General features: G+C 56.4%; 1 protein-coding gene across 7 annotated transcripts in view; it reads right to left on the bottom strand.

Annotated features, from left to right (window-relative positions):
• SCN5A (sodium voltage-gated channel alpha subunit 5) overlaps positions 1 to 17,740 on the bottom strand; it is an 86,243-nt gene that overhangs the window by 60,286 nt on the left and 8,217 nt on the right. For 5 of the 7 annotated variants that reach the window (XM_027097141.1, XM_027097143.1, XM_027097145.1 and 2 more), the window contains exons 3-9: positions 15,890 to 15,979; positions 14,424 to 14,552; positions 7,559 to 7,650; positions 3,821 to 4,051; positions 2,372 to 2,435; positions 917 to 1,058; positions 217 to 414 (exon numbers count right to left, since the gene is read on the bottom strand). In XM_027097141.1, coding sequence (XP_026952942.1) covers positions 217 to 414; positions 917 to 1,058; positions 2,372 to 2,435; positions 3,821 to 4,051; positions 7,559 to 7,650; positions 14,424 to 14,552; positions 15,890 to 15,979 — 946 coding nt within the window. Of the gene's footprint in view, positions 1 to 216; positions 415 to 916; positions 1,059 to 2,371; positions 2,436 to 3,820; positions 4,052 to 7,332; positions 7,425 to 7,558; positions 7,651 to 14,423; positions 14,553 to 15,889; positions 15,980 to 17,740 lie in introns of all 7 variants that reach the window. The other 2 variants (XM_027097147.1, XM_027097142.1) reach the window with 1 other exon arrangement.

Genomic DNA, 17,740 nt, shown 5'->3' with positions numbered 1-17,740 from the left:
TTACCCAGCAGGTAACAAATTTTTACCCAGCAGACACCCCATTCACAGGAAATACCTACACCCACCAGACACTTGCTTTACCCAGCAGGCGCCAGTTTTACCCAGCATGCATCACTTACAGCCACCAGCTTTTACCCAGCAGGCACCACACTTATAGGCATCCACAATCAGGTGAAGGCTTGTTCTGGAGGCTCCGTGGCCACACTGCTCACCCACCTCATGCTCTTTCTTGAGCATCTCCATGGCTTCCTGGAATCGCTTTTCCTTCTCCTCTGTCTCAGCAATGGTGGCTTGGTTTTGCTCCTCGTAGGCCATGGCAACCACAGCCAGGATCAAGTTCACCAGGTAGAAGGAGCCCAGGAAGATGACAAGCATGAAGAAGATCATGTAGATCTTCCCTGCAGACCTCAGGGTCTGGGGGAGCAAGAGGGCAGAGGTCATCTTCACTGGGGCCCCTTCCGGGTCAAGGTCATAAATCCCAAGTTGCCCAGCCTGGCTGTGCCAGGGGTTCAAATGGCCACAGCCTGGAGAACGGGTAGAGCATGTCCCACCTATAGAGGGAAGTGTCCTAACCTACTGAAGAGAGTGACCTGCACACAGGGGGCAGTACCCCACCCATGGAAGGAGGCAGAACATTTCAGTTGACACAGGAAGTGTCACATAGGGTGGACCAGTGTTCCACTAACAGAGCATGGAGTATCCTATATAGAGGGCTGGGTACTTGGTCACCAGCTAAAGGAAAGTTTCTTTGCTTGCTGAGTCCCCATCCCTCAAACGTCCCCTGTGCCTCCTCTCTTCTGACCAGTGGGGAAGCTGCTGGGGCGCTTGTGACTAGTCATTTGTGCAGCCTGGGCCCTGGTGCTAGACACTGAGCCCATTCCTGGCAGCTCTCTGCTGGCCCCATGCACCCACGTACCTGCTGGTAGAGGCGCTCCCAGTAGTCCTGCGTCATCAGTCGGAAGAGTGCAAGAAAGGCCCAGGCAAAGGAGTCGAAGCTGGTGTAGCCGTGGTCAGGGTTCTCGCCTGCCTTCAGGCACCTGTAGCCCTCAGGACATGTCCTACGGCCAGACACACGGACTTTATCCCATGCTGTGAGGGGACCTCTGCCCCTGAGACGCTAGCTCCACAAACCTACTGCCACACTGCGGGGTCCTGCCGCCGTGACTTTTCATGCTGTGCCTCCCACCCGGGACACCGTCTTCCTCTTTTCTCTACCCATCTGTATGCTGCTAGGCCTAAATCCAGCTCCCTCTGCCCACGTGACACACCATCCCAGCTGCTGTCTGCATTGCCTCTCCCCTCCCAGAGGAAGTGCCAAGGGCCTGGCTCAGATTTCTTCCCTGCCTGCCTACCCCAGGGGAGCTGGACACAGTGCAGACACACAGGGGGAGCATGAGGCTGAGGTGAACAGGATGGAGCCCAAGGCAAAGGTCAGGCGGCCGTGGGGCTGTGGGATGATTCTAGGGTGGATGGGCTGGGGCCCGGCCATGTCTGGAGGGGACAGCCTCTCTCCCAAAGAGGGAGCGCTGGTCTGGAGTCACAAGTGGAGTGTGTATGAGAGAGAGGATGGGGGCAAGGGGAACTTGGCAAGTAGGAGGATGCAGCCAAGGGGCCTCTGTGTCTTGCTAATGTCCTAAATTAAGAAATTAAGACTTTTTCTTTAGAGATAGGAAGGGCTCTGTGGCCATTTGAACCCCTGGCACAGCCTTGCTCTCCCAGACCCTGAGGTCTGCAGGGAAGATCTACATATTCAGAGATGCGGGACTACAGCCCCGAAGAGCACCTCCCTTAGGTGAGCCTGTGTGACCCTCCCCATAACAACCTATGACACAGCCACACTGACCCAGGTGCCGGTGTGCACAGGGCCCTGGAAGCTGCACGTGGCTACTGGGCATCTCTGGGTACCACACCCAGGCTGCAGGTCCAGGCCCTGCTTGCCCTGGAGGAGAGTCTAGGCTGCCAGGGGAGGCCATACTCACTTTTGACCTAATGGACGGATGAGGAGGGAGGAAGTGAAGACAGGAGGGGGTGGGTGCCACCCTGGGGGGCTTTGGGAAGGGAATGGAGCCAGGGTTGGGCTAAACCCCTGCAGGGTTTCCTGGGCTGCCCCCCAAGTCCAGTCCCATCTTCAAGGCTCTGTTTGCCTTCCCTGAAAAGCCAAACCCCCATCTCTTTCTTCACCCCTTCCCAGCTGTCTCCCTGTGGAGGTGGGGGGCAGCTGCCATGGGCCTGGGAGGGAAGGGAGGCAGGGAAAGGTCTTGCTGTCCCTGGGGTCAAGGGCATAAACTGAAAGCATAGTCAGCTGATAAAGCACTGGAAGGAGACTCCCCCAGCTGGGTGAGGTGGCCCTGGGGGGGTGGGTGCTACGTACCCAGCGTCAGAGCTATTCCCACACAGTAACACATCAGAGGTGCCATTCTTGAGCAAGTAGTTTTCTGGAAGAGAAGCATCCAATGGTGAGAGGCACGTGTGGCCCAGACTCCTGGGGGTTCCAGACTGCACCCTGGGCTTTGGGGAGGTAGACGCTGCTGGGGGTCTTCCATCCGCTCCTCTGCCCTCTGCCTGACCTCTGCCCTCTGCCTGACCAGGTCTGAGGCAACTCTGGCTGATTCCCTGGGCTTCCTCTGGCTCCTCCTCCGACGTTCAGCTGCCAGTGTCCCCAGGTGCACTCAGGAAATCCCCACGAGGAGCTTCCGGACCCTGCCCCAATCACTCAGGGGGCCAACCTGGGTCAAGAGAGGCCCCGAACAGGAGGCAGGGGTTTGTTCAGACATGGCTGGGGCTGGACCAGATGAGACGTAGGACATCAGTCCTGTCGCCTCCACTCTGTGACCATCCATCAGCCCCCATCACTCCCCACTACCTGCCTTAGTCTTAGGTGTCAGTTCTCCAAGTGTGGTCCCCAGACCAGCAGCATCAAGCATCAACTGGGAACTGGTCAGAAAGGTAACTTCCCAGAGCTACTGACTCAGAAACTCGTGGGGTGGGGCCCAGCAGTCTGTGTTTTCCAGAGCCTTCCAGGTGACTTTGGTGTACACATACGTTTTAGAACAGCTGCTACGTGGCCACACTGAATCACAAGCAAATTTACTCATTGAGTTTCCATCTATTTCTTTTTTCCACAGTGGACTGCTGGTGTATGTTAGAGGCCTTAACTTCAGAATGGCCCTCGGGGTCCTTGTGGCCTGGAATCTGGCCTTGTACCAGCATCTACCTTTGGCCTAGACTGATGGCTCTAGTCAAGAGAGGTGCTGGTCATCAGCCCGGAGGATGGAAGTGTAACCCATGGGGCAGTGAAACAACTCGAGGGGCTCACGTGGCTTTGTACAATCACCGAGCTTGTCCTGGGGTGCATGGGTATGGACTTAACATCCTGACAAGGATCACTGAAGTCAAGTGACAAAGCCCATGCCAAGCAGATGGGGCCTCTACTCTGAAGCCTCACAAACTACCCCAGCTCTGTCCCCCCACCCTTTCCCAAGCGAAAGCCCTCTCCCTGCTGGCAGGTTGGTCTCCTCACCATTCCTGACCCTTCAAATGTTGTAGCTGCCGTTCTCCTATCTACCTCTCCATCCTTCCCATTCTTCAAGTGTTATCTCCCCATCTAGCCTGAGAACTCAGGAGGATAGGTGCTGAGTCTGCTCCTCTCCTGTCCTCTCTCCCAGAGCCCCAAAGGGCAGGGGCTGGGATCCCTGACACGCAGCTGGGTCTCTGGGGGAGCAGGTAGGGCTTGGACATCCTCAGAAGGAGGCCTGTGTGGGAGATGCTCGGCCCTGGTGGCCCCACAAAGCCCTGCCTGGGCCACGGAGCCAGTCAGCACCTGGGTCGTTGAGGTAGAGGTCCAGCGATTCCCAGACCAGGCCGTCGGCTTCCACGGAGCCGTTGGTGCCGCTGAGCACCGTGAAGTTGCGAACGCACTTGTGCCTCAGGTTGCCCATGAAGAGCTGCAGGCCGATGAGGGCAAAGACGCTGAGGCAGAAAACCGTGAGGACCATCACATCGGCCAGCTTCTTCACAGACTGGATCAGGGCCCCCACGATGGTCTTCAGGCCTGGGGGAGACGAGGAGGAGCTCGGAGTCACCCACGGCACCTGTGCTCCCTGCTCCAGTGGACAGGGGCCAGGCCTGAGGGGTGCCGGGCTGGGGGAGCCATCATGGGGGGGGCAGGGGAAGGAGGCCTCTCCTGGGCTTTTCAGACCAAAACCTCCCTTTCCTCTGCTGCTGAGAGTCTGTCCTGGTCCCCCTGGGGCGGGAGTCCAGTCTGGCTGTGTATTTTCAGAGGGGCCTAGTTCTCTTTGCTGTCCATAGCCAAATAAATGAAGTAAGTATGGAAAATGCTGTTTCCTTGCAGGAGAAAACACTCAAAGCCTATCCCCCGCAGTTAGTCCCAAGTTATGCCAGGCCTGTCCCTTTAAATGTAGTTCCTGGAAAGGAGACAGAGGGCCAGGCCCCCTCCAGGGCAATGGACAGCCTTGGCCTTGATCCTGAGATGGGGAGAGACTCAGCCATTCTTGGTAGGGGAATGTGGTGTGTGCACGGGGGGGGTGGGGGGGGGGGGTGGGGGGGGGGGGTAGGGGGGTCTGGCTAAGGCCATGGTGGGTGATGTCCTAAGGGGCCTGCTCTGGCTCAGGCCCCACTTTGGGGAAAGGCACAGGGGTACCTGTTTTGTATTTTCCTCCTCTGCCCTGTCCCCCTGGAACCCACCCCCGTCCATCCCACCCCCCAAAGCTAAGAGGCCGTGATCTGTTAGCTGCACGGCCCAGCTCCCTGCAGAAGCCAGCGCCGCACAGAAAAGCACGTGTAGACGCCTCTGGTCTGACACTTGGCTGCGGTCCTACAGCAAGTTCACAAGTTCGAGCAGAGCATTGGGAGCGAGGGGGCTTCTCTGCCAGCAGCAGGGACTCACCTCCCATCCCTCCTCCCCACCCCTCCCCCCCATCAAAGCGGCCAGATCTCAGATTAAGCTCCATCCATCCATCGTCCAGCCGGTTAATGTGTTAGGAGCACCTGTGCGGCTGTGCCCGCAGCTGCTGTGCCCATGACTCAGAGACAAGGAGGCAGCGATGGGCAAACATGGGAGAGGGGAGAGGAAGTCCTTCCCACAGTGCCGCCAATGCTGCTGCCTGCCCAGGGCTCGGAGGCACTCAGCGTTCTCTGTGAAATCATCCTGGCAGATGTTGGCAACCGCCTGGGCACTGGGTGGACCTTGCAGGGGTCTGGGCCCAGAGTGGTGGAGGTGGTGATGGTGGTGGCAGGGTTCATGAGCCCTCTGTAGTCCAGAACTACGCTTCATCTCTAGCAGAGCTTCTAGGACCCTCGGTGGGCATCTGGTTCTCCTCACCATGCTTGGAGATCCACCCATAGTGTGGGGCATGGTGGGGGCAAAGTGAGGGGCCGTGGGCAGCAGCTCACATACCCAAATTAAACTCTGCCTCCAAAGTATCTGTGGCCTGAATCACTCAGTCCAAGGCTCTGAAAAGCACCTCCTGGTCTGTGGAGATAGTGTCCTTGGGGACAATCAGTTGGTGACCCATTCCTTTAACCATTTCTCACACTGATGAGAGTCCACTTCTGGCAAGAATGATTCCAACCAAGTAAAGGGATTCTTTCTGAGAAGACCCAGGAAGAGATGGGTGCTGGGGGATCAAGTGGGAAATTCTCCCTCCACTGAAGTTCTAACAGGCTGGGCGAAGAGCCCTTGGAAACTAACCATTCCAATTCATTCCCATTTTAAAGAAAAGGAGACTGAGGTCTGGAGAGGGTCACGGCTATTAAGCCTCAGCTCAGGGAACACCTCCTCAAGGGAGACGTCGGTAATGCTGTGACCACAGCATCTTCCTAATGACCGCTTTCAGCAGCTGCTGTGTGCTGCCTCACTGGGCTGCTGGCAGCTTTGATGAGATCCAGTGGGACTCGGTTGGGGTTGGCTGGCTCCCTCCCTTAACCCCGGACTGAGAAATATTTTCCTTTGTCAGCCTTATTTTTTTTTAATAAAACAAACTGGAAGATGATTTTTCTTAATTGTTGTGGTCAATGTGCTTACCTATCCTTGCCAGGTGTGTGCTGTGAAGTCCCCTAGAGGACAGACCCTGGCCGATGACGCCTGTCACAACGTTGGGGGGCTCCATGGGGATGGGAACAGAGTGCCCCACTCGCTACGGGCTCTTAGCAGAGGTCTGGGCCATGTGCGAGGAGTGTGCGGGCAAGTGGCTCCTGTGCTCACCCCATGGTGGCTTCAGAGCCAGGAGGAGTATTGAGGCTCAGTGTGAAATCAGCATAAGTGCGGGCTCCTCTTATTAGATAATTAGCCCCACCGGGGGAGTCTGAACTCCTTCTGGGAGCTCACAGCAGGGCCCCTGCCTCCCTGGGGGCAGCAATAGCAAATGCAGGCCAAGGGCCCAGGATGCCCGGGCTTTCCAAGTCAGGAGTGGATACAACCATCTGGCTCACCAGCTCTGACATCTCTCCAGATCGGTGACATGCAACCTGTTTCCAGCTGCCTTCTTAAAAGAAATGCCTTCTCCAGCTCTGAGTGGGGATGCACTCAGAAAAGTTTCTGGAAGGGGCCTCTAGGCTCTGAAATCATTATAGTCTTTGAGAGCTTTCCTAGATGGATGGGGTAGACTGGCTTTCTAGAGAGGTCGTCTGGGCCTCAGAAGGTTTCCCGGGACAATTGCCAACATGCGTCAAGGAGAATTTCTTCCCGAGGCTACCATGCACGGTTTGCTAAACCTCTACCGCACATGCAGCAAGGGCTGTTAGACGCCAAGGCCCGGTGACACCTGTCCACAGAGTACTCTCCGTTTCACAGAATGGGGTTGCGGTGTCGGCTGTGTGTGTATCACCAAAGGGGGCTCAAGGCAGGGAACGGGCACTCAGCCATGAAAGGCCATGCCTGAGCTGTCCTTTTTTACTCTGGGTGTGGTTTCCCTCACAAACAGTACTTTTAGTTTCCTTAACGGAGGATGATGCTTCAGGCTGAAGCAACTCACATACAAGCTTTCAGCTATTCCAATAGTTGAGTTCAGTTTGGGAAATAAATCACTACCTTGGGAAGAATTTGGGTTCAATCCAGGACCTGCCATGGAGTACTCTGTGCCCCCGGGGGTCTATGGTGGTGGGCTTTGCTGGGGTGGACAGTCCGAAGCCCATTCTGAGGCATGGAGGGGACAGCCGTGTCCACTGAAGACAGCCCCCATACCCAAGCTCTGGGAAAGGTATTCTGGGGACAGGCACATTTGAAGGGGCCTTCCCGAGGGTCGCCTTGGCTCCCAGGTAGCTGGAAAGGCCCAAGCGTGTCCCTCCAGCCTTGGCGTTTAACCTGATTTTCACCTGAAATGACTGATATAGTTTTCAGGGCCCGGAGGACTCGGAAGGTACGTAAAGCTGAGACATTGCCCAGGTCCACAAATTCAGTGGTGTATCTGTAACAAGGGAAATTCACACACAAGACAGTGACAACACGCCAGTAGGACACACAGTCAGAGGAGGGGGGTGGGGGAGACGGAGAGAGAGTCACTTGTAGCTGAGATCTGGGAGGCAAACCTGGGCATCTTACCTGGGATAACTGAAATAGTTTTTAGAGCTCTCAGGACTCTGAAAGTTCGAAGAGCCGACAAATTGCCTAGTTTTATATTTTCTGATACATACCTGTAGAATCAAATCACAGTTATTGGGAATTACAAAGCGGCACCTCAGCCCGCCCTCCCCAAACAGCCCTCTCCCTTCTCCCCCTCCCACGGGGAGGGCTGTGCATGACCCGGGGCCTCCCCTAGGTTTTCTTTTTGATCTCATCCCTCCTGCCACGGGGAACCTCAGTGAGGGTGCCTTAAGGATGTCCACAGAACAAGCTCCCAGGCGGCTCTCTCGGTGATGGTCCTGTGAATAACCAGCGCCACGAGGCAACGACTCTGCCACGTTCTCCATGCCACTTGGGGACTATGACACAAAGCCACATGGGGGGGCGTCTGAGACTGGGGACGCAGCAAAGAGGGAAACTCCATTTTCCAGGAGGCTCAGGCCAGGTGATATAGGAAGCAAGCGGGTTTCTGGTCCTGGTTTTGCTCTATGTCTTCTGCAGTGTCACCAGCTTGTGCCTGGCAGCTCTGATCCGTGGGATCCTGAAGTCTAGCTGAGGCCGCTGTGGAGCCATGGCTGGGTGTCCGAGGGCATCCCACTCCCTCCTTCCAACCACAAATCTCTGCGCAAGGCGTGGCTCAGGAGTCCCTGAAGTCAGGAGGTGGAGGTGACTTGAGTACTCAAAGGGAGAAGAGTTCCCAAAATGATGCTTTGGAAGATGAGATGGGAGGTTGCCCAAATATTTAGCTCTTAACTACTCACGGGCAACGGCCAACACAAGAAAAGAAAAAAGCAGGTTGAGGGGTCCTAGGGATGTGCCAGCCCCTCTCCCATGAGTCCACCCCAGTCTTGGTGTCTCCTCACGATGGCCCTGGGTGTCCACAGGAGTAGTGACCTCGGGAGGCAAGCAGCCCTCCTCGGTGTGTGTCCCGCTTGGGCCCGAGTGGTGCTCAGCAGGGTTGAGTGGCCGTGGGGCTCCCACCTGCAACTTAGACAATCGTCCATCCATAGCTTCCACAATCACAGGAGGAAGGAGTCGGTCTCTGGCTGGCAGGGACCCGCCCAAGCAGAGCGTGAAGACACGCGTGGATGGGTCACATGACCAGGATGTCTGAGAGATGGATGGATAGTGTGTGACCAGGGCTGTTGGGACAGTGGCAAGTGACTTGTGATATTTAACCTAAGGTTTCATATCCAGGGTGTCTGAGATTTAACCAAAGGTGTCTGATGTTTGACAAAGAACAGCAGACTCAGGATGTCTGATGTTTAACCAACTGTGTCCGACCCGGTGTCTGAGTGACGTCAGTCCAGGGACACTGGCTGAGTGTCGACGGTGGGCTGACAGTGCTGACAGACTCACTCTGCCTATCATCGTGGACCTCCAGGCCCTTCCACTCGGCTCAGAGTTTCTGAATCTGCCTTCAAGCTCTGGGGTCTGCAGGGAGGGACTTGGCAGGCTGTGACAAGGGACTCAATGTCCTCGGGTCAGCCGGGTCCAGCTCTGACTCTGGGCTGACACCAGCTTCCTCTCCATCCACTCATGGGGCTATTCCGTCTTTATGGGGCCCCGTGGACGAGGCCTGCTCCCTCCTTACTCTCCACATCCCTTCAGAGCTGGGAAGTCAGCAGACTCATTCTCAGCAGAGCTTTCCTTCTGTCTACACCAGATCCTTTCCATGGTGTGGTTTCCATTCCTTCTGCTGGACGCATTGCAGCTTGCAAATCTTTCTTGGGCGCGACAGTCAGATGCAGCCCTGTGTTCCGGGGGGCGTAGAAGTCACCTCCCTTGTTCTGGCCCATATACATCTACTGACTTAGTCGAAGCTCCCTCTCAACTTTTGATGGCTATTCTACTTTCTGTGAGGGCTCTGACCCTCAGACCTCTGTCCCACACTCTCCTCTCAGGCTTGGACTCTCTGTCCAGACATGGTGTGGCCATGGGACTGCCAGGTTGAACCTGGACCACTGCCGATGTCGCTGTTACATGGAAGCCACAGTTCCAGCCTGTGGATGGCTCTGGATCCATTTTCTGCTGCTACTCCAATGGGTGTGGCCTGGGACAAAGTTTTCTTGTTCAGGACACTGGCTTCAAGGCTGTCTCTTCTGGTTACAGGGAATGGGCAGAGAACTGTGCCAAATGGAGAGGGAACCAACCGTCCCTGCTTCAGCCTCTTGTCCCTTCCAGACCCTGCCTGTCCCCTCGTGTCTCCAGTGAAGCCCTGCCCATCTCCTGCTTGGATTTAGCCCGTCTTCGCCTGTCCCAGTGTAGACCCCGCCTTCCCCACCCCCTCAGGGCCCCCAGCGCTGACAGTGCTTGCCCTTTGCTCAATACCTGCTGGGCATAGGAAAGCTGAGACCCCAGGGTATGTGCTTCCGGCAGCCTTCAAGGCCAGCTGTGTGGCTGAGAACAGGCTGGGGCCAGTGGTTGAGTGTGGGTGAAGTCAGGTCACACGTGGGAGAGCAATACTGAGGAGGAAGAAGACTTGACGGTGGGGCACAGAGCAGGGTGAGGACAAGGTGTGTCTGTGACCGTGTCTGTGACACGGGGGCTGCTGCCTCTTTTACTTGACCCAGAACCTAGTGCCTGGCTACTTCCCGTATGGGGGCCCTAGACCCCCACCAAAGCCTCTCTTGGGGTCCCGGAGAATGGCAAGGCAGGAGAGACCCTGTATTTAGCAAAGGGCCAGCTTCAGCAGTGGCCCAGGTCAGGGTGGAGCTCTGCTCCTGCCAAGCTGGCAAAACGCTCCTCCAAGTCCTTCTACTCTTTCTGCTGTGGCCAAGCGGCTGGGCAGGGGCAGACAGCTGCGGGGGTGGATCATGGGCCCTGACACAGAGAAAGCAGCCGGTGGTGGGTGAGAATTCTACCCCATCACACCAGCCCCAGCGCAGGAGGGAGCCTTTTGGAGGCCGAGGAACCATGAGGAAGGCAGACCCTGGCCTTCTTCCTGCTCTGCCCCTATCTTGCTGTGCAGCCCTCCCATTCCATGCAGACGGCCCCTCCTGGGCTGCCAGGCAGAGGTACAGACAGCACAGCACGTTAGCTACTGCGGTGATTGCCACCCTCTCCTCTCTGCCCTCCCTCCCTTCCCCTCCATGTTTGGTTTCCATAACAACCCCAGAAGGTGGGAGGCTGCGCTAACTAGCAGGTAATGCCCAGCTCAAAGGGGGCGACAGGAAGAGCTCTGGCTGCGGGATTGCAAGTGGAGCCTGGCAGGCTTCCTGGCACCCCCTCCAACCCTCCACAATTCTAAAGTGGGTGGGGTTGGGGATCAGGTGGAGGCCTAGCCAGAAACATCAGAATAGGGGTGCTTCTCAAGGTTACGAGTTAGGAGACTTGGTTTGAGCCCCAGCATTGCTGCTGATTCATTCTACAATTTTAGGCAAGTGGTAGGCTCTCTTTGAGCCTCGGTTTCTCCATCTGTAAAACGGAAGGTGGGATGGGGAGTTTCATCGAATAGAACTTTGTTGCCACTTTAGGCTCCTCTGATGATTCTAAGAGCCCCTTATTATTGAATCATTTTGGCTATAGCAGAACACTTTTCACAGCATTACCATGGCAGTAATTCATTGTTTTCATAAGGCAGGAGCACTGTCCATCAAAGTGCCAGGTCAGTCCAGCCCAGAGCACAAACCTGGCGTGCCAATGGGCCCAGGCAGCCCCCCAGGGGAAGTCAGTGGACCATTTCCGTGAGACGCTCGGAAACCTGGAAATAGTCTCGTGGCCTCTGAGGCCCCGTTCTGCTTTTTCTCCCCTGGTTCTGGCCCAAAGTGAAGGCAGGAGGGCTTGGTGAGGAAGGGACTCCTGCTCTGTGATTCCCAGTGGAGGGAGACGTTTTCTGCGGGATTCCACGGGGACTGACCAGCATGAGACAGGACAGGAGGACTGGCTAAGGGCTGGATGGGGAGGACTCAGAGCATCTCCCAGAGTCGTGGGCTGATGACTAGCCAAAGCCTGGCTCCTGCCATCAGACAAGGGGCCCGGGTTCTGGGAGCATTGCTGCCATGACACGGTGCTGCTGAGGCTCCAGAATGGGAAGGTAGAAAAGGCTCAGGCAGATGCTCTATCCTCTTGAAGCCCCTTCCTGTGACTTCAGGCCCTCAGGGGCCCATGGATCACTACCCACTGCCCCCCCACCCCACCCCCGCCGTAGGGCACCTTGGAGCCTGGGCCCGCCTTAGCCATCCTACTCCATTCCCATGAGTGCAAACCCCTGGCTCTGACAGAGAATGCTCCCCCCGTCCTCACACATCAGACCTGCCTCCCAACTCTGTGTTCTCAGATGATGATCCTGCTTCTTACCACTGAGAAAACAGAGGCAATCAGAAGAGAAATTCCTCCTCTCACTATCGGCTCTATCAATCTACCTCCACTGCCACTTGAAATTCTGCCTTCCCTGCTCTTACGGCCAACACTCCACCCAGTCCCTGGATTCCTACCCCTCGGGCCAGCTCAAGGGCTTTGCTCCTGCAACTGCCCCCTCTGCTCCATCACCAACTTCCCCTCTCTCGTGGATTGTTCCCATCAACTTGCAACGATGCCTCCCTTCTTTAAAGGTCCTCCCTTCACCCATCCTCCCCTCTGGCCACCACCCTACTTTGGGTCCTATTTTAGAGCAAACCCCACAAAGCAGATGGGTACATTTGCCTCCCCCCACCCTGCCCTCTTCCCACCCTCCCTCAAGCCTTCTCTCATCAGCCACGTGTCCCCCACTCCCCTGGAAGCCATCTTGTCAAGGTGAAAATCGTCAACCATTTTTATGTTGTTGACTTCAACGGTCCATCTTGGTTCTCACCTTCCTCAGCCTCCTTGTGGTTTCTTTCAAGTCGAGTCACACTCCCCCGCTGGTTTTCAGGATACTGCTCTCTCCTGGTTTTCCTCAGCCCTCCCTGGAGGCTCCCTCCAGTTTCTTTGCTCCATCCTCCTTTTTCGGGACTTCAGGATGTTAGAGCGTCCCAGGGTACAGTCCCCAGGCGGCTTCCCTTCCCTGGCGACACTCCCAGATGATCTCATCCGGTCTCCTGGCTTTAAATACCATCTGTATCCCGACAGCTTCTAAATTTATACCTCTGAGTGGACCTCTTTCCTGAACTCCAGGTTGGAAGATCCAGTTGCCGACTCGATATCTTACCCTGGATGCTTTCATACCTAATACATTCCAGACTGGATGTTTGATTCTTCTCCTCCCTCTGTTTTCCAGGCCAACGAATGGTCGCACCAGCCACCCAGCTGCTCAAGCCAATAGCCACCCTGAGGTCTCCTGTCAGGCCTACCTTCAAATATACTTAGAATCTGACCACGTCTCTCACCTTCTCACTGGGACCCTGGTCCCAGACACAATCCTCTCTCTCCTGGCTAAGAAAATAGCCTCTGAGCTCCTCCATCACTTCCGCCCTTATCCCTCCACAGAGTCCTGTCCACAGAGCAGCCAGGGTGATCTTCCTAGAATGTAAATCAGACCACGTCCCTCCCTGCTTTTAACCCCCACAGGCTCCCATCACACTTGGCTTTGATCATGGCCTGTAAGGCTGCACAATCTGTCCCCCACACCCCACTACTCTTTCCCTTGTTCACTTAGCTCTGCCCAGGCCTAAATCTACACTGGCTTCATGGCAAGCGGTAGCCTCTCTCTGAGCCTCAGTTTCCCCACCTGTAAAACGGCAGGCTGGAGTCAGCTCACAAGTAGCGTGCCTAGAAACAGGGGTTCTGATGCATGTTCTGACCACTGGGCAGAGAGCACCCCATCAGCAGGGTCGTTTCCCTCTTCTCCTCTCTCCTCCACTGCATGGATGAGCTCAGAGCTGCTCACATCCAAGGGTAAATAAAGACTTTGTCATGAACAGGTGGGTTCAGTGAATCTGATCCTAGAAAGTGGCAGTTGAACTGAACCTCTGACACCACCCAGCTCAACACCGACCTTTCACCAGTGGGGAAACTGAGGCTCTATAAGGGTAGGGAGTATAACCCTCATCAGCTCTGCTCTTGCCGAGGTGCGGTGCCCAGCCCTGCACACACTGGATTCTCCACACACATCAGGCTTTCATAAAGGGTTTGACGGCTGAGCCCCTGACCATGACTCCTGCATGGGAGGCCTGCCCTAATCGTTCATCCCCACCAGAAACCAGCATCCGTTGCCTGAGACATCCAGAGTGGCGCGCCTCAACCCAACCCCTAAGCAAGGGTCCCTTCCCTGGCAAGGAAGTGGGGCCTCAGCTGGCATGGCAGCAGGCCTGGGGTCACATTTGCTTACTGTGTCCCTGGCATCAGTTTTCTCATCTGTAAAATGGGAGTAAGGAACCCCCATCCAGGTGACCTCTCTGGCTGGTGTGAGGACCCAATGGATCATGTCAGTGACCAGGCATCTCACAATGTGCCAGACATTGACTCTCTGAGTGGAGACTGCAGCCATGCTGGGGCACCTGGCATAAGCTCCTGGGGATGCCCAGCCACTTCTCCAGCTCCTTTGCTCTCTTTCCTGCAGTTTAAATCACCTTGGAATCCAGATCACTGTTCATAGTGGTCCAGAGATTTCAGGTTGTACCATTGGTTTCCCTTGACAGAAACAGCAGAGGATACTAAACGAGAATCTTAATGAAGTTCCTTGAGCAAAGGGCTGCCACGGAACCACAGATGAGCCAGGGGGCCTAACCAGCATGGCCGCGTGAGCTACTCTGAACCCGTCTCTCCCCACCAGGGTGAGCCGAGGGCCTCCACGCCATCTTCCTCCTGCAGAGCTGATGTTGCCTCTGCAGGGAGGCAGAGAGGGCTGGGCAGCCTGGGGCCGGGAGTGGCGCCCACGCCTGTCAGTGTGGCCGCACCCCGCACAGCACAGGGGCGAGGTACTTACGCCATGACGATCACACTGAAGTCCAGCCAGTTCCACGGGTCCCGAAGGAAGGTGAACGCATGCAGGCAGAAGCCTCGAGCCAGAATTTTGACCAGACACTCAAAGGTGTAGATGGCAGTGAAGGTGTACCTGGGGAGGAGAGACCGGTGGGCTTTCTCAGGGAGGGTGAGGCCCGCAGGCCAGGTTGGCAGGAGCCCTATGCAGCTTCCCTCTCGAGGGCTCTCAGACCAGGCTCCCAGCAAAGCCCCCATGGCAGAGCTGGAGTTGGGGGCCGGAGCTTCATTCCAAACACCTGGTCAACTTATGCATCTTCCCGTTTACTCAGCGTTGTGCATGCCCATGTGAACCCTCCATCTTCTGTCTCTCGGTTGTCTTGATGTAAGAAGACCCTCCACGTATCTCCTCACCCAAGCCCTGGGGGTCCAGGTACACAGGCATACGGTGGCCACTGTGGGACAGTTAGGACACTCAGAGTTCTGGCCCCTCACTCTTGTTTGTGGATCCTCAGTGATGGGAGGCTTCTCATCCTCAACCATCTACAGGTAGGTGGGTACAGCTGTCTACCTTGGGCTCGGAAAGGGGGTTGATGTTCTAACACTTGAGGCTGGGAGGTTGCTGTTCTCTGTGTCCGGGGTCAGCTGAGCAATCCCAAATGTTCGGATGCTGGGACTACGGCCCACAGGGCCACAGCCATGCTTGTCTCCAGGTCTTAGCAGCTGGATGCAGACCCCAGCACCGGCCGTGCTGCTGGGTCCTGTGTGAACAAGGAGCACCACCAGGCAAGCCACTTAGGTAAGAGAGGCAGTCCCCAACATTTCATTGGTCCCCTAAAAACAAGGCCTGTTGGGTTCCACTTAGAACCTATGGGTCAGGTACGTTCATGTGGGAAGAAAGAACCAGGCACAGTTTTCTAAAACTGTGCAAATGGTTATAGGAAGCAGGACTTAGGGAAAAGAGGCAGCAGAGTGTGGTGTTGAGGTCGGAATAGTCCTGGGCCTTTTCCCGGCTGCCACACCCCCTAGCTGCAAGGTCTGGGGTGGTTACTTCTCCAGTTTTGTCTCTCATCTGTCAAATGGGCATAGTGTCTGTACCTGCCCTATGGGGTTGTCATGAGGGTTACATGATGCTTATTGCTCCAGGATAGTGGCTGGCATGCACTAAGTGCTCAGTTATTAGTAGTATTGTCTCAGAGCCTTCTCCAATACCATCAGTCCTCTTTAGGGTGGGTCAGGGGGAAACCCTCACTTTGCCAACCTGGAGAGCTTCCTCTCCTGAGGACATAACTCAAAGCATGAATTTGGCAGGACTGGAAGCAGCGAAAGAGGGAAGGGCTAGGGCAAGGACCACCCCCCCCCACCAGGTGGGTGAGTCCCTGGGCCTCTGCTGGGGTAACTTTGAGGCCAAGAGTCTGGAATGGAAAAGGCAGGGCGGGAGGGGCTGGCTGGAGAGGCCCTGAAGATACTCACTCGACATACTTGGTCCAGGGTGGAGGGTCGCGCTGGGCCATGAACACGCAGTTGGTCAGGATGGTACACATGATGAGCATGCTGAAGAGCATGGCGCAGGGTCAAGGAAAGCCGCCTGCAGGGGGCCGGACAGGCTGCCACCGCCAGGGGGTCCCGCCCCAGGTGTCGGCACCGCCAGGCCAGGGCTGCCAGATCAACGAGACAGGGGCTCCCAGGAGACACACCGGGGCTCTGCCCAGTCCTTGCCAACCCCTCCCCACTGAGGCTGGACACCTGCCCTGTTCCACAGCCCCCGACAGGGACCAGACACCTGAATTCAAACAGCAGAGTCCCTTGTAGGGCCCATCCCGGAGAGAAGGGAGGAGGGGCCGGCCCCCAGATCTCAGAGGTTTTTACCCATGGCCTAGTGGGAGCCCTGTCCTTGGCCACAATTAGAGGGAGATGGGTGTTTATAAACAGCTCCTCAGGCGCCACTGTTTCAGGGAGAGGAAAGCCACGGTGGCAGGGCCCCGAGTTCCCTCCTCCACTTCTATGGGAGCAGCCCACGCTGACTTTTGAACTAGGACCTCTGCCAAAACGTTCATGCCTTGTCCGGACACAGTGACCTGGGGGGAGGCAGGGGACCACATCTCTGGCTGCTTCCTCCTTTGCACATGCTCTTCACTCGTGGCCTCTTCTCCACCTAGTACACTGCTTCCCTCCTTCAACGAGGGCCTCCTCTGAGCAACCTGCCCTGACTTCTTGCTTGCTGCACCCCCATGGCACCAGGCATCCCTCTTTTAGCAGGTCTGGCTCCCTGAATGGCAGTGCCCATCTGTCACCACCAGAAGGGGAGCTCTTCAAATGCTGGGATTGCATCTCGGGCATCCTCTGGGCCCTTAGCCTCACGCTGAACTGCTCCAGGCCTTGTCTGATCCCTGAGTCTTTTTTTTTTTTTTTTTAAATATATTTATTTATTTTTGGCTGTGTTGGGTCTTTGTTGCTGCACGTGGGCTTTCTCTATTTCCAGCGAGCGGGGGCTACTCTTCGTTGCGGTGCGCGGGCTTCTCATTGCGGTGGCTTTTCTTGTGCAGCACAGGCTCTAGGTGCACGGGCTTCGGTAGTTGTGGCTCATGGGCTCAGGAGTTGTGGCTCGTGGGCTCTAGAGTGCAGGCTCAGTAGTTGTGGCACACGGGCTTAGCTGCTCCGCCGCATATGGGATCTTCCCAGACCAGGGCTCAAACCCGTGTCTCCTGCATTGGCAGGCGGATTCTTAACCACTGTGTCACCATGATCCCTGACTCTTTGGCTCCAAGTCCCAGACACTGCTTCAGGCTGAACAAAGCTCTGACTGACCGCCATGGCCTCCCTTACCTCTACTGGACCTGCAGAGGAACAAGGGCCAGACCCTGGGCCTCTTGTGGGTAGGGGCACCCCCGAGAGGCCCAGCCTAGAACAGGGACACTCTGCTGTCCCACAAATCCTCTCCCCAGCCCAAGAGAGGAAACTGGGCCTCCCTTCCCTGCAGCTGCCCCCAGGCTCACCACCTTGTCCCGGCCTCAGCCCTGCGGGCAGCAGCTGCCAGCCAGGCGATTCCCACCGGAAGCCCGGGAGCTGCAGTAATTGAGCTCCGGGGGCCTGCCTCTTCCCTCCCCATCACAGTTCCACCCTTTCCCATGGCTTGGCCCAGCCTCGGGCCCGATGGGGAGCCCCATGCAGTCAGACTGGAGATGGGGCTGAGCTGGGGTACTGACTTTGGTGGCCCAGCTGGAGAGAGAGGTGGGATATCTCAAGGAATCTAGGTGAATGCCCTCCACACCTCCAGCACTCCTTCTAGGGAATCCAGGGTATCAGGCAATAGCATGTCAGACC

Source organism: Aethalodelphis obliquidens, unplaced genomic scaffold (genome assembly GCF_003676395.1).
Source record: "Aethalodelphis obliquidens isolate GAN/ISIS:26980383/991018 unplaced genomic scaffold, ASM367639v1 scaffold112, whole genome shotgun sequence".
NCBI classification, from domain to species: Eukaryota; Metazoa; Chordata; class Mammalia; order Artiodactyla; family Delphinidae; genus Aethalodelphis; species Aethalodelphis obliquidens.
This window is presented reverse-complemented; position numbering and strand designations above follow the sequence as displayed.